This window comes from Mytilus trossulus, chromosome 5 (assembly GCF_036588685.1).
Source record: "Mytilus trossulus isolate FHL-02 chromosome 5, PNRI_Mtr1.1.1.hap1, whole genome shotgun sequence".
Taxonomy (NCBI): Eukaryota; Metazoa; Mollusca; class Bivalvia; order Mytilida; family Mytilidae; genus Mytilus; species Mytilus trossulus.
Window position 1 is genome coordinate 15,135,933 of NC_086377.1, and position 16,079 is coordinate 15,152,011.

General features: G+C 31.3%; 1 protein-coding gene across 1 annotated transcript; it reads right to left on the minus strand.

The window, feature by feature from the left end:
* Positions 1–471: 471 nt before the first annotated feature.
* Positions 472–2,643, minus strand: LOC134718567 (uncharacterized). Its single transcript, XM_063581174.1, has 5 exons — positions 2,145–2,643; positions 1,891–1,938; positions 1,565–1,627; positions 1,314–1,415; positions 472–587 (listed from the first exon to the last, which is right to left on the minus strand). The coding sequence occupies exons 1-5, from the start codon at positions 2,352–2,354 to the stop codon at positions 516–518; spliced, it is 495 nt and encodes a 164-aa protein (XP_063437244.1). The 5' UTR covers positions 2,355–2,643; the 3' UTR covers positions 472–515.
* Between the last annotated feature and the right edge of the window lie 13,436 nt (positions 2,644–16,079).

The following is a 16,079-nucleotide window of genomic DNA, read 5'->3' on the forward strand; positions in this document are numbered from 1 at the left end:
ACAATATATAATATCCATGAAACATATAAAGAATTTATGTTGTCAAAATCGATGTTACGCTGATCAATCAACTCTTCTCCAACATAAAAAATATCTAAATCGTAGAAGTTAGAACTTTTTATAAATTGTTCATAGCAAAAATCTACAAATTGTTTTAAAATTAAAGTTGGGAATGTTACTAAGAAGTCTCTAATGACTTCTGGGGATTGACATGTTCTACTTATCCGATAAAGTGTTTCCATGGACAATTGAAAAAGGGATTGTTGTGTTGTCATTGCTAAATTATTGATAGTATATAATAAATTTCTCAATAAAGAAAAAAATACAAAAATAGTGAGATCAGATTATTCAAATAAGAATACAAAAACAAAAAACATCAACTAAATATTCAAGTTTTGAATATCAATTACAAAATTATATTTGATTAACGACAAAATATTCACATATGGTATTTTTCTCTAAATGTTTATATATTTACTTTTTTTTTTTCTTTAAATGTCTATACACATATAATCTCATTCGAAATCCGATTCGGAGGAGTCCGTTATTTCGATAACCTTCGGTCTCTTTGTGGTGAAGGTTTGCTTCTGAAATAAAAAAAAAGAAGAAATATTTTAGAAATTATAAAACTAAGAAGTTATCTCCATACATATGTAGGACTTTTAATTTATACTTGCTATTCTTACTTTTAAACCAATCAAATGGTAAATAAAAATAAAATCATGTTTGAAATTGGGTTTAAACAAGAGATGAATAGTATATTGTGAATCAGTTTACAATCATGGATGATATAGAAAACAATCTAAACGATCTTGAAAGATCAGTGAATAGTAGAACTTTTCTTTTAGTGAAAATTATAGGTATATCTCTGATCCTATATTCCACTGGAGTTTCTATGGTAGCGGTTATAGAAATGGTTGGTGATCGTTCAAATTCAACATCAATATTTCAACAATTTCAGCTTAAACGACCTAAACCGATCTTAGTTCCATGCATAGAAAAGTTAAAGTTTGCGATTGTGGGAGATGTATTTGTAAGAGTGTGTGCAAACATAAATGCGATAGTTGACATTAGACAGTACAGAAACCAAACACCAACATCAACGGGGATATTTTTATCTACAACTCAGTATGAACATTTAAAAACAACTATCTTGCAAATAGACGATTCTATAAAAAACATTACTAAAACAAAGTGAGAGAAAAAAATATCGAACTTGTGTATGTGTAATATGTAAACGTTTAACTAAAAAAAAACAAAAAAAAACAAACAAACATTGATAATAAAAAGTTATTCAAAATAGTGTTTCTTACCTCTTCTTCACTTCCTATAGTCTTGTGGCGACTTTCTATCGCTTCACTCAGAACAGATGGATTGTTCTTAACATTTGTCAGTTTCCGTTTTCGTTTGGTGATCTGAAGAAAATAATAAAAAAAAGTTACAGGAGAAATGTAATTCAAAGTTTTGCTTACATCAGTTTACAATATAAAACCAATTTTCTATTTAGGAAAAAAAAGTTATTAATTATCAATGAAATTCATATAAATAGATTTGTTATCCTCACCTTGTTGGTTGATTTCACGGGAGATGTAGCTACTTCCTGCTGTGGTGGTTTTTGTGTGGCGATCTACAATGGAAAAAAATATAACATAAATATCAAACATGACATTGGAAACAATTTCAAAATATAGTTGAACAATTTAATGGATATGCATTAACTTTTTTTTGTAAACGTGAAAATTACACACATACACTTACATTTCTTAGTAAATGAAAATCTCTTTACTTTAAAAACTACATAATTCAAACAAAAAGATAGTATAGCATGTTATGAAAAAACAGAGATGGGTGATGTACAAAATAAAGATAGTTAGATAAAAATAAACTTACATCGTAGTCTGCGCTTTTCTCTTCCTTTTTGGGATATAATCTTTTATTCTTAAAAGAAAAAAACATAAAATAAACAACTACGCTTAAATCTTTGAATTTTTAAAAATTATTTGAATATTTTCAACAATACATACAACTTTCAAATGAAGACGAGTAAACCTTCTTTCTTGTTTTTATGAAAATCTCACTAAATGTTTTTATGAAAAGAAAAAGTCACAACTACATTTAGTAATTGAAATAAAAATTTAATCTACCTTATTTTGAATCACTTCCTTCGTATCCGCAAAATTTCTTGTAAAGACTTCCATTAACTGCTCCATCTCATCTGCTCCTAATGAAATGGATTTTTGGTTTGGAATGTTCTCCAAGTGAACGTAAACATACCCCTTCCACGAATTTATTGTAACTTTTTTGTTCCTACCAAATTTTAGTGTAGCCTTTGACTGGTCTTGGTTAAACTGCATGATGATTTGTTTTTCTTTTACGGTAATGGTTATTGGTAAAAAATCTGGAAGCAAGGTAGAGTTGAAGATATTTCGTTAGTTTATATAGGAAATGAGGTGTTATAATGTTTACTAGCAATTGGAAGATGGACGCGTATGTTAACACAACACACCAATACAATTGTTTTAAGGTGTGGCCAAGATAAAATTCGACATAAGCCACACCAATTTGATTTACAATTAACTTGAAATTGGAGATAAGATCATCAATTTATTAATTTATTTTAAAGACAAATTCGTGATAAAAAAAAAGAAGAACAAAAAAAACGATTTCGTATTATCATACTATAGTGTAATACAAATGTATTGTATTCGAGAAAAATGGAATTTGTTGAGACACTCGACGCAGCAGTAGCGATAGCTGTTGTGGCAGTTGCGGTTGTAGTTAAACTTGGATATAACGCAGCAAAATTTTGTGGCGTCTGTAACCGGGAATTTCCTGCAACAGATATCAGTGTTATAGAAAGCGTGGAAGGAATTATTGGCCGGTGTACGATAGATGGTCGTACTGGCGTGATACTTGATGGAAGAGTTGGCGGTCCTGTCCACGACGAAACGAAAGGATTAGATTTTATAGGCGAAGACTGAGAAAAAGGCTGGTCGTCTCCGTAAGGGATTGTGGTATCGTTGTCACACTCGGCAACTTGGTGTTTAATTGGATAGCTCTTCTTGAAACTAATAATATCGTCCTGCTGGTCTGCAAATATACCAAGGCCTTCAAATGCAGAGTCTAGTTTGTAATGAACCTGCTGTTTATAGTTATCAGGGGTCTTTCCAGGTTTCGCGGTTTTCTTTTCGTTGCTAAACATGATCCTCTACCATTATATTGTGTTGATGTTTTGTGGTGTTTTGGTGTCCCAACAATTGTAAAGCGCTATGGCACAATCTAGGGGGAGGTTCACGGTAGGAGGCCGGAATCAGCAACGAGAAAGAAAACCAAACTAGAATATCAAGAAACTCGCTATTAATTTAATAAAGAAAACATTAAGATAAATACAATATAATTTCAAAGTACACATTTTGAAGTCAAAGTAAGTAAAAACAATGAAAAAATAGTACAACAATTCAGATTTCCTATTAAATAATAACAATAAAGATTACTGTATAAATAAACCTCTGAATTAAAATATTAGTAACTTAGAAACTTTATTTATTTTTTCCAAAATAAAATTAAAAGAAAAATAGTTTTAAATTTAAATTATTTTCAAAAACAAGAGACTCACCTAGAATATCAAGAAACTCGCTATTGATTTCATAGCGGCTTGATAAGTTTATATACTAAGTTCTGAATGTCCTAGCAAGTAACAAACAAAAGAATGTATGATTTATGAGTTATCGACAACATGTATAATACAAAAATAAAGTTGCAGACGTCGCTTGACCGTTGTCCGAACTTTTAAGATGCTCTTTATAACTTTACTAGACATATATATATAATTTGGTAACTGCTGCAGTCTCATTGTCCAGACAAATTGAATAGTTTATAAAAATGCTTGTTTGACATAACGCTTGAAAAATGTATAGAACATTTAAACAATAATTCTATGTAAAATAGTTTACAAAGTAGAACCCGCATACATTAACTAATTAACCATATGAAATAAAATAAACTACATTTTTCTATTACAATAATCGCTCTCCCTTTGAAAAAGAGATTGTTCCACCAATCAAAATATATAAACACAAAGAAAAACACTCAATAAAAACACCTTTTTTTTTCTTTTTCAAGAATCATAAAATACACAATGAATAATAAAACATGTATATAGTACAATTTAAATATTGGTATATATAAAAATGAATATTATATATCTAATGATCTAAAGGCCTTTAACTATTTACAGATGTACCTTAAGATACTGATTCTAATGATTATTCTGAGATTATACACGTCGTATTCTAAATATCATTAAAATGCAGTAAACTTTTATTTACGTTAACGATTTTTCCACGATACTTAATTTGCCTCAATGGACAGAAGAAGTGGGTCCTTTTTCATTAAAATTCTTATATATTTTATAAATACATTACAATTAACCTTTGGCTATGAGCTAATACAAGTTTTTCGCGTTTATACGCGCACTTGAATCTAAGTTAGGCGATTTGGGGATTATCTGATAATATAAGAAGGAAGTCTAACTTGAATGGGTCATCTTTGGCAAAATTGTGGAAATTAAAATTTTATTAAATGATAAATAAATGTTAAATGTAAATTTTCTATTTAACGCAAATAGTTTCTGACTTGTCTCTGATAGGATTTTTGCAATCTTTCAAAATAATCGATATATAAACTAATAAAAGGGGGTAAATCATTATGTGGAATTTCTATTTCTGGATTGTTAAGAAGAGTATATAAACAGGATGACTGTAGAGTTAAATAAGAAAAGGGGTCATACACGTAGGAAACTGTATAATTAATCGCATCTAAATAATCTATGTCATCATGATTGTTTATCAATTTGTTCCATACTTGATGTGGCGAAAGTTTAAATAGATCCATATCTGGTAACTCTGAAGAATTTGTTGATGGTAATGTTGTTTGTCCTGTTGTTGCTCCTGGTCCTGTTCCTGACGTTGTTGTTGTTGTAACTGATTGTGTGGATGTTGAGACACTCGACGCAGCAGTAGCGATATCTGTTGTGGCAGTTGCGGTTGTAGTTAAACTTGGATATAACGCAGCAAAATGTTGTGGCGTCTGTAACCGGGAATTTCCTGCAACAGATATCAGTGTTATAGAAAGCGTTTTTCTGGTGGTTTGGTAAATGTTAAAAATGAGGATCACAAATGTTTCTTGTGGAGCATATTAGCAGGTCTACATCCAGCTCAACGAAACCCTAATCAAGTTTTACATTATAGAAAATATGAACACTCTATGGATTTAACCGGAATCGACTTCCCCGTTTCATTGTCTAAAGTTGAAAAATTTGAAAAACAAAATGACTTATCCATCAACGTGTTCGGGTGTGAAGATGGGGTTGTATTTCCACTATACCTTTCAAAAATGGACAATGGATATAAAGAAATTATTTTATTGTACTTATCAAAGGAAAATAATTCTCATTATTGTTGGATCAAGAATTTCAGTCGTTTCCTTGGACACACACGAAAGCATCACGGTCAACTTCACTATTGCCATCGATGTTTGCATGGGTTTATTAGAAAAGATTTGCTAGATAAACACCGACCATACTGTGACAAATTCGATTTTCAAAAAATTGAATTACCAGAAGAAGGGAAAAATATTCTTGAGTTCAAGGATTTCCATAAAAGTATGCATGTTGGATTCACGATTTATGCTGATTTTGAGGCACTGACTCGGAAAATGGATTCATGTTTACCAGATCCGAATATATCATCTACAACACATTGCACGAAATTTGAAGCTTGCGGTTATGCTTATCAAGTCGTATGTACCAACAGTAACTACACCAAACCCCCAGTTGTTTACAGAGGTAAAAATGCTGTCGAACGTTTTTTTGGAGACATGTTTAAAGAAGAAGAGTACGTTAATGGTATTTATGGTGACATTGAACCTTTGATCATGACCGATGAAACAGAAAAAAAAATCAAAAGTGCAACTCATTGTAATATTTGCAGCGGCAAGTTTTCTGATGGTCTCATCAAAGTCAGGGATCATTCTCACATTGGTGTGACTGGGGATCGATATTCTGATAACTATAGTAATTACAGATCAGCAACTTGTCAGGCCTGTAATCTGAATTTGCAAAATCCATCATTCATCCCCATATTTTTTCACAACTTTCGCGGATTTGATTCCCATTTACTGATAGAAGCTGCCGGAAAATACAAGGACAAGAAGATCGTGTGTATTCCAAATAATATGGAAAAGTATATTTCCTTCTCTGTTGGAAATTTAAGGTTCTTGGATTCGTACCAGTTCATGTCGGAAAGTCGGAGAGGCTGGTAAAAAATTTAGCTGTAGACGGTCTGACTCATTTTCACCACTTTAGAAAAGCTTTTCAATCCGATGAAATAGCCAAATTGCTACTACGTAAAAATGTCTATTGTTATGACTATGTAGATAGCCATGATAAATTCGAGGAGACTATGTTACCCCCTAAAACAGCTTTCTACAACACCATAAAAAGAGAGCATTTTTCTAATGATGACTATGATCACGCACAACGTGTCTGGGCTGCTATGGACATGAAAACACTTGGTGATTATCACGACCTTTATATATTAACTGACGTTTTATTGCTGGCAGATGTGTTTGAAAGATTCAGGACAATGACAATAGAATACTATGGACTTAATGCCTGTTATTTTTACACAGCCCCTGTACTTGCTTGGCAAGCTGCCTTAAAAATGAGTGGTGTCAGTTTAGAATTGTTAACATCTCCAGACATGTATAACTTTTATGAACTCGGTTGTCGAGGTGGATTAAGTATGATTAGTCAAAAGTATGCTAGGGCTAACAATAAATATGTTAAAGGTTATGACTCTACTAAACCTAGCTCATATCTGATGTATTACGATGCCAATAATTTATATGGTTGGGCTATGTCACAACCTCTCCCAACTGGAATGATGCGATGGTTAGATGCGGGTGAAATACAAGAATTCAACTTGTTAAAAAAAACAATTGATGGTCCAAAGGGCTACATGCTTGAAGTCGACCTGGAATACCCAAATGAAGTACATGAAAATCACAATTCCTACCCCTTAGCCCCCTCACACAAGCACGTGGTGGACGAAGAGCTTTCACCATACAGTAAATCGTTGAATGAAGATTTATATGGTGAACACCGGAAAAGACCTAAAACGATCAAACTGATACCAACGTTGGAAAACAAATGTAACTACATTACCCACTACAGAAATCTACAGTTATATATCAAATTAGGAATGAAAATCAAGAAGATCCATAGGATCATAGAATTTGATCAATCTCCCTGGCTAGCTAAATACATATCCTTTAATACGAAGAAACGTCAAAAATCGAAAAATTGCTTCGAAATTATTATTTTTAAATTAATGTGTAATTCCGTCTTCGGAAAAAACATGGAAAACCTAAGAAACAGAGTTGATATCAAACTCGTCAATAGCGAGCGTAGTTTAAGAAAATATACTAGCAAGCCGTCGTTTGAGCGGTTTCAAATCTTCAATGAAGATTTGGTTGGAATTCAAAACAAGAAGACGAATTTATTACTCAATAAACCCGTCTACGTGGGAGCGAGCATATTGGAACTTTCTAAAATCGTTATGTATGATTTTCACTACAACGTAATGAAGTCAAGATATGGGAAAAATATCAACCTTCTCTTCTCCGATACAGATTCTCTGATGTATGAAATTTCCACTGAAGATATTTATCAGGATATGATGACGTTTAAAGATTATTTTGATACTTCGGCATATGATGTAGAGAACAAACTCCATTCAACAGTTAATAAAAAAGTTGTTGGGAAAATGAAAGATGAATTATCTGGTAAGTGTTTTATTCAAATAGGCATACCCGCATATTTAATTTCAAACAATAAATATAAAAGTCAAGTGAAAGTAAATTATCTGTACTTGTTCATACTTTAATTGTTTTCATACTTTAAATGTCAAATATGTTGGGTTTTTTTTTTTTTTACATTATAATTACTATTTGATTTTATCCTTTTCAAGAGTCCCTATTACGGAATTTGTAGGGTTGCGTCCAAAGATGTATTCCATAATCTACGATGTTGATGGAACACAGAATGAAAAACGAACAGCTAAGGGAATAGCCAAGTGTGCCGTAGACCAACAAATTAGACATGAACATTATAAACAGTGTTTGTTTCAAAACAGAATGACTTTAAATGATATGAACTTGATTCGTAGTGATAATCACATTCTATATGTGAATCACATTAGAAAAACTGGACTGTGTAACTCTGATGATAAGCGGTTTTGGAAAAATTCCATACACAGTTATGCGTTTGGACATTATACAATTCCAATTGTAAATAAAAGTTGTAATGTATATTGTAAATGAAATTAATACAATAAAATATGTGTACTTGTTTTTTTTGTTGTTTTTTTTAATTGATGCTCATAAGAACTACAGAGATAAAGCTGAACATCACAAGACTACCGTTTGCACAAATATAGTCACTGTAGTTGGCTTAAATACTCCATTGGGTTATAATTCTCCTCTCCCGGGATTTTAGGTTTTTTGTTTATCATATCACCTTCTTTACTGTCCATGGATCTCTTATTAGAATGGTTAAGCACTCTTAAATGTTGCGCTGTGTAGGGTGGTGGTGGAGGCGTGGCTTGAGATGTCAACGGAAGCAACCCTTTTGCAGTTTGTGGTGAATGGTGTTGTGGAGGATGCTGCATAGGTTGTTCTTTTTCCTTAAAAGAAATGAAATTAAATTAGTCACTTTTGAAAAAGTTGATATGTTTAGATTGTATTTTTATTGGAGTTCGACTGAATTAAAGATGGATAAAAATGAAAAACTTACCTCTAATTCATTAAACAGTTGCTCCAACGCTTCTTTCATGTTAACTAGTTCACAGAATTCATCATAACCAAGAGAGCATCTTCCCGGGTTTCTAGGATTGTTGTTGTATAAGTTTATATAAAAATAGTCATTCACTTTTGTTAATACTATAGCCATATTCCTCCCGAAATTGGTACGCATCTCCAAATTTCCCTTTATACTATTTTTCTTTGCAAAAGCGTAACTTTCCATTATGTTTATTCTAAAATTAGCAGTATATGAAGAATAAAAATATGTAGTTTTGAGTTAGGTGTTGGGTTTATATATAGTATTACAAAAAATATTTGGGAGGGTGGGGTGGGTATTTAAGCTACGTCCCTCTTCATTTGCCCAATTGAATTGATGAATGCATATTTGAATACATGTAGATCTATTCCTATGGGAGTACAGTTCTCTTCAGGGTTTTCTGACTCGATGTTCTCACGGTCTAGAAAATGGTGATACATTTAATGTCAGAATTAATTTTTAATACTCTAGCTTATTAACTAATTAAAACAAAATGGAAGATCTGAACATGGGAAAAGGATAACCCTAGAAAGGCTTTTCTAATTTATTATAAATCATCATCATGTACGGAATAATTTACAGTTTAAAGTTAACCATCATATGATTTATCAAAACAGGCGCTTAACTGTTTGAGTTTCTTTGGTGGGTCAGGTAATTATATATATATGCATATCTAACTTGAAATTATGTGGTATGGATATTTTATTAAAATATACTGACGGATTTTGTAATGTATTTTATGGTAAAAATTTCCATTCTTAATTTTGAACTCGGACTTCTCTTGAACTGTATTTTAATTGTATGCATTTTGCACCCGTCCTAAGTCGGGAACCTCTAGCCTTTTTTTTTTTTTTGTCTTGTATGTAGGGTTGATGTCTCTTTGACACATTCCCCGTTTCCATTCTTTATTCTATTAATCCCTCATTTACTGGATAACACAATGTCAATTTGCGCAGAAATAGAAAATCATACTCAAAACATATGAAAAGATTAAAAATTATCAAAATCGCACTATGTTGATATAAACGAACAGAAAAACCACGTGGGATAACAGAACATTTAACAAAAACTACCTTAGCCATTGAAAGTCATTTATTGTTTTATAAATTTCATCATAGGATATAGTCATATATCACGAGTTGTCTCTCTCTAAACACAAACGATTGACTAACACAACAAATAACATAGTGTGACAAACAAACTCATTCCATATAATGAACAGATAAAAAAAACCTGTCATTTTATGCAACAACCAAACTCTTTTGTGTTCAACGAAATATAGAGGGGTGGGGGGCTAAATAATCCTGTTCATTGAGTTGTGGCTAATCTTACATGGTAGACAACTCTATAGTTAAAATACCATTCGGAACCTAGATTTTAATAGATTCATCAAAGCCCCTAGAGAGGTCAAGATTTCCCGCGGATTTTAACCATATGACAATGTCTGAAAAAATGGCTGTCTCATATTTTCTGTGCTTATTAATAATATATTTCCAAAGTGCTTGTGCAGTTCGATACGATATAACGGAAGTATGTGAAAAGGAATTTGACTTAAACTTTAAGTTCATAGGGTATGTATGTTCTTTCCGAGGAGAGGGGACATACATTTTCAAGGATCGGGGGCACTCCGAGTCTGGTGACGCAACCATAAGCTTTGCTATGATCAATATACAAACTTTTGTTTTAATTCAAACACCAATCAGAAAACTGGAAATTCGACGAGGGGTTATGGAACTGTGTTCAAACATTTTACTACCAACAGAGGAATTCTTATAACTGTTAACGGACAGGAATGTGTAAGTGTGTCTCCTCACATAAACAAATTGTGCGTACACCCGAAAGACAGCGTGTTCCCTCCAAAAAAGAATGTTCAAATAATTTCTTTTCTTTTTCTATATTTATGAACGGGTATTTGTTAGCTAAGGGATGTTTTAAAGCTTTACTATCAATGCATGTCCCAAGTCAAGAGTCTCTAATTTTAGTGAACTGATCGTTGGTTTTCTGTCATTTGAATTTTAACTGGTCTTTTGGAGTCGTAAAGCTTTTATACTTTGCAGTGTGAGTCAAATTATTATGCTCTGTGTTGAAGTCCCATACTGTGACCTATAACTGTATAATTGCTTACATCAACAACATTATGTCTGGAGAGTTGTTTCATTAGCAATCATACCATACCATAGTTTTCTGTTCAATCTGAACTTGTTTGTGTTGTTTTCTGTTCACACTGAAAAAACATTTACTGACTACATTGCATCACATTGATTTCAATTAAAAAACAAGAAAATATTTACTCTTTAATCTACATTTTTCTCTCAAAATGATACATCAATTGGTATTATATATGTATTTAATAGTTTTCTTAAATTTTGAATGTTTATAATTGGCACTATTTTTCCATTGTCCTTCCTAGAGCTCGAACAGTCAAATGGTTTCCATATCTGAAAAAAAGTTATAGAAATTAATTACTGAATAAAAAATCTTCACAAATAAATTTTAATACCAAAAACAATTTGTATAAGAAAGAAAAATTTATGTATTTGTAGAATTTAATAGAGGATAATCCTCAATCTTTAGCCTGTTGCACAAATTGTCTTAAATGTGTAGGTGTGTATTATCTCTAGTGCATGCCTTAGTATTTTTTTTTTAATATATTTTATACATCTTCATCAGTTCAAATATTTAACTAGAAAACATTTTATTTATCCTAACAGGCAACTGATCATGATGTATCCTCCATAACATCTACGGCAGACAAATTAACCATGATTCAAACTGCCACTCAAACCATGGAAACCATGACAGAAACAATGACCTTTACAGTAAGTACAATTTAAATCTTAGAACTATATTGTGTGTATAGACACACACACACAAAGGAATGTTAATATTCACAATCATGGATATATAGTTACCAGTAATAAGATACATGTAGCAACCCTCAAATAAACTGAAAGTGTGATAGAAATGTTGTTTAAAATTCAGCTTTTATATGCTGATCATTTTACGAAGCAAATAATTTTTTCTTCAACAAAACAGTGTAAATACTTTTTTCTTACAGGTATTGGAAGCGCAGGTGTCTTCTTCAAAGGCAGCAGACAAGACTGCTACGTATACTTATGTAAGTAATTAAGCAAATATGCGTACCTTAAATACCTTCTTCTGTTTGCTCATTTACATCTGTTACATCGGTTACTTGATCTACATGTACTTCTGTTACTAGCTCTGAATATGACGGTGGTGGATTCAATATAGGAGAATTTGATCGTGATGAGGTACTTTGACTATCCAGAATATCTTCCTCATCAAAATGAATCTGTGGTAGCTGAATTGTTCTGTTCACCTTCTCCCTACAATTATAAAATAATTACAATTCCATTATTTCTTTTTTTAAATTGTAAAATTCTTTACAATGCATTTCTGTTTCCATTTTCAGACTGATAATCAATCCTTAGGCTTGGATGATGAAAGATTGGCATGGTTGTATTCAACTGTAAGCTTGATTATTGGTAAATATTTTTAAAATTACATAGTGTGATCATAGAAATGTGTGAAAATGCCACGCAAACATTTATTTGGTATACCTGTTTGTTTTTAAAAAACACTAGATGCACACCATATCCTGATATTAAAATACAAGTATTACATACATAAATGATCATATTAAATGATAGCAATCCACCTTTTAAGGTTTCTAACAAACTTCATGATTAACAGGAAATAACTAATTTTCCCCCTTGTTTTTTTCAGTCATTGCTATCGCCCTGATTGTCTGCTGTTACAGATGCTTTAAAGCCAGAGCCCGCAATTCATCAAAGAAAACTAACCTGTTCGAACTTTCATCTGACATACATTTTGAAGTACCTGAAGCCATTCAGATAGATTAATTTTTAGAAATAAATTTTTTGAATATGCATTCTAACATTTTCTAAGTCATGTGGAAGTCATTATTCTGAATTTCAAATATATTGATTCTTTCAGTATATGATTTTGCTGACTCTGCTTATATTACATCAACTGTTTCCAGAAAATGAATTTGTCATTCAATAAAACCAACTTGTAAGGCATATACCAGCTATAGCTCGTGGCATTAACGGGAACAGACAAAATAATCAACCAGAACCTCAGCACAATAACCAAGACGGACAAAATAATCAACAAAATGTTATTCAAAATGTTAATAAAAATGTTAATCACCCTATCCCACCTCAGAGGTTAAGAAGATCTGATCGTATAAAACGACCAGTGCAAAGGTTGTCTTTGTAGAAGATGTTTAAAATTTAAACAAAATTGAATGTTACCTTTCTTGTATGGTGAGTATTACCATCTCCAATATCTTCCTGCCTACGCCATCCTTTTTCTCCCTCATTGCTTGGATTAATTCAAATAACCACACTAAAATATCACTTCTAGTATAATACAGAAACATTAACCCCTGTTTCGGAGTTGAATGCACCAATGTATGATATAATGAAGCCAGGTCTATATCATAATCTTCCAATCTATCTAAGCAAGATAACATGGTTAAAACTTCAGTTTTACTCGTGTCGTCTAAACTGCATATTATACACGGTTGGTGGCAGACCACCATGTCTAAAATTTCTTCTTTATGATATTTTAACCTGAACACTATAGATTCCATTTTCTTAATTTAAAAATGTTTGCAAGTATGAAATAAGCATGGTTTTCTCAATATATATATAGTCTTTGGAGATAATTGCTAGTGAAGAAGTGTAACCAAATTAAATACCAAAATTCCCCCCCCCCCCTTTTCCCCCCATTGTCCCATTTTAAATTATATGGGTAGTGCAACGTTTAAGTCCTTTATTTCAAAAATTATATGAACAGTGCAACTATTAGTATATGGTTTAAATCTGCTTCGTGAAAAGGTTACCAAATAATAACATAACATTAAGAAACAGGTCAATTTCGGCAGTTCATTATAAGTTCAGTTTTGTATGAGTTTGTGAAATATTTTAGAATACATATTCAAAGAAAGAAATCATTGTAGTTTATATTTACAATATTGTTCCACAAGCATCCTTTTTTATTCATTATATATCTGGCATCCCACATTATTAATATTTCCACTTGTTTAGTGATTTTTTTTAAATGTTTACTATAGATTTACATTCTCAATGCAGATAAGTTTTTATTTCACATGTTTTATGTACAGTTGTTTTAACTGTATATACCTCATTTGCCTAACCATACTTAAACCAGTGATTATTAATTTTCAATTTTTTTTTATCTTTTATCAATATGGAGATAATTTAATGGCAGCTTTATGCTTGAACTATGGTTGATAAACCATCCTCTATGAATGTTATATTAGTAATGGTGCTTATGGAAATTTTTTAGTTGTTGAGTATATAATTAACCCTTACAATGTAAATATTTTGATATTGTTATTGATGTTTTTATCAACAGTATTATTTGTGATTGCATCATGGCCAAGTATTAAATTTTGAATGATAAACATATATCCCCCTTTGCTAAATAAAGTAAGAATTTTCTTGCAAAGAACTGAAAAAAAAATATATATATTTAAATGTCTAGAATGTGTCATCATTTACAACACATGTGTTCAAATCTGTCTTGAGCAGTAATATGAAATCATGTTTTTATTTTGTAGGTTTTTACCATTAACAACACTTTAATCCAAATTTGTCACTGTTTAGTAATCACTGATTCTTATTTCAAATGAATCCTTCATATATTGAATTGAACTGAAATTTTTGTAATATGTTACAAAGTGCAAATTAAAAACATTTATTTCCACCAAACATCTACTTCAATTTTATTTACATTATTCATTGTTTTCATATCTGTAACTTGACTATTTGCTGTTGATGTTATTATAATTGCTTTTATTTGTGTTACATCAATCAATTGAATATCTGTGATTTTATAGTATTAGTGTTTTTATTAAGTCATTCAACTTTCACCTCAGACCCATATTTACAGGTTTCATTCTTCATTTTTTTTTATATATCTTAAGGTAAAAATGTTTCTATATAGGTTTAAGTTTATATTTTATAATATGTGTTGCATTACATTTTTATAAGCACAGTTTTTTATATTATTTTTAAGTCAGGGAGTTTTATGTGATATCCAGATTATGGCCTTTTCCAACTGATTTGTTACTGGTCGTGTTGAATGTATCTATATATTATATATTATAGTAGTTTATAGTTGTATTTTTATTAAGTCATTCAACTTTCACCTCAGTCCCTTCTTTCACAAGATTCATTCCTCATTTTTTTTTTATCAAATTTCAGGTTAAATGTTTCTATATAGGTGAAGTTTATATTTTATAATATGTGTTGCTTTACATTTATATATATGTAGTTTTTATACTAAATTTAAGTCAGGAAGTTTTATGTGATATCAAGATTATGGTCTTTTTCCACTGATTTGTTACTGGTTGTGTTGAATGTATATATATATAGTAGATATGTAGTTGTTTTTACTGTTCTTAGCAATTCATTCAATTTGTACTGCAGTCATATATCAAAGTTATTTTCCTCTGCTTTTTCATATCTGAAAGTGTGCATTTGATCTGAAGTAAAAAGTCTAAAATGTTTTTATGTTTTTGTAACAGTATTGACACTTATTAACCAAGCCTTCAAAATACCTCAATTTTACATACAGGTACTTTTTATTACACTGTTCTGATTCTGTTTTTTTGTTGAATGATAATAAAATTTGTTAACTAAATAATGTCTTTGTTTTGTTGTATAGGTTATTATTTTCAAAGTTCAAACTATTTGCAGGCGTGTGAAATTCACAGCTTTACTTTCATCATCGCTAAGAAAAAAGAAAATCCGCATATCATTAAGACTAAAGCGTTAGAGTACATCGACAATGCATATAAAAATCATTTAAAAATTTACACCGATGGCTCAAAAGACCCAGCTTCGGGTAAAACTGGATATGCTTTTTTAATCCCATCAAAGTTGACTGCAAGCTATAAACGAACGTCAGACAATCTTTCAGTTTACACCACAGAAATGACGGCCATATATCAATCATTAAAGTGGGTATTCTCCAATCAACAGCCAGGGCAAAAAGTTGTTATTCTAACTGATTCATATAGTGCAATCCAATCTATAAATAATAATGCATCAAGTAGACCCGATATCCTAGAACCAATTCAAATACTGGCTTGTCGTCTAAAACA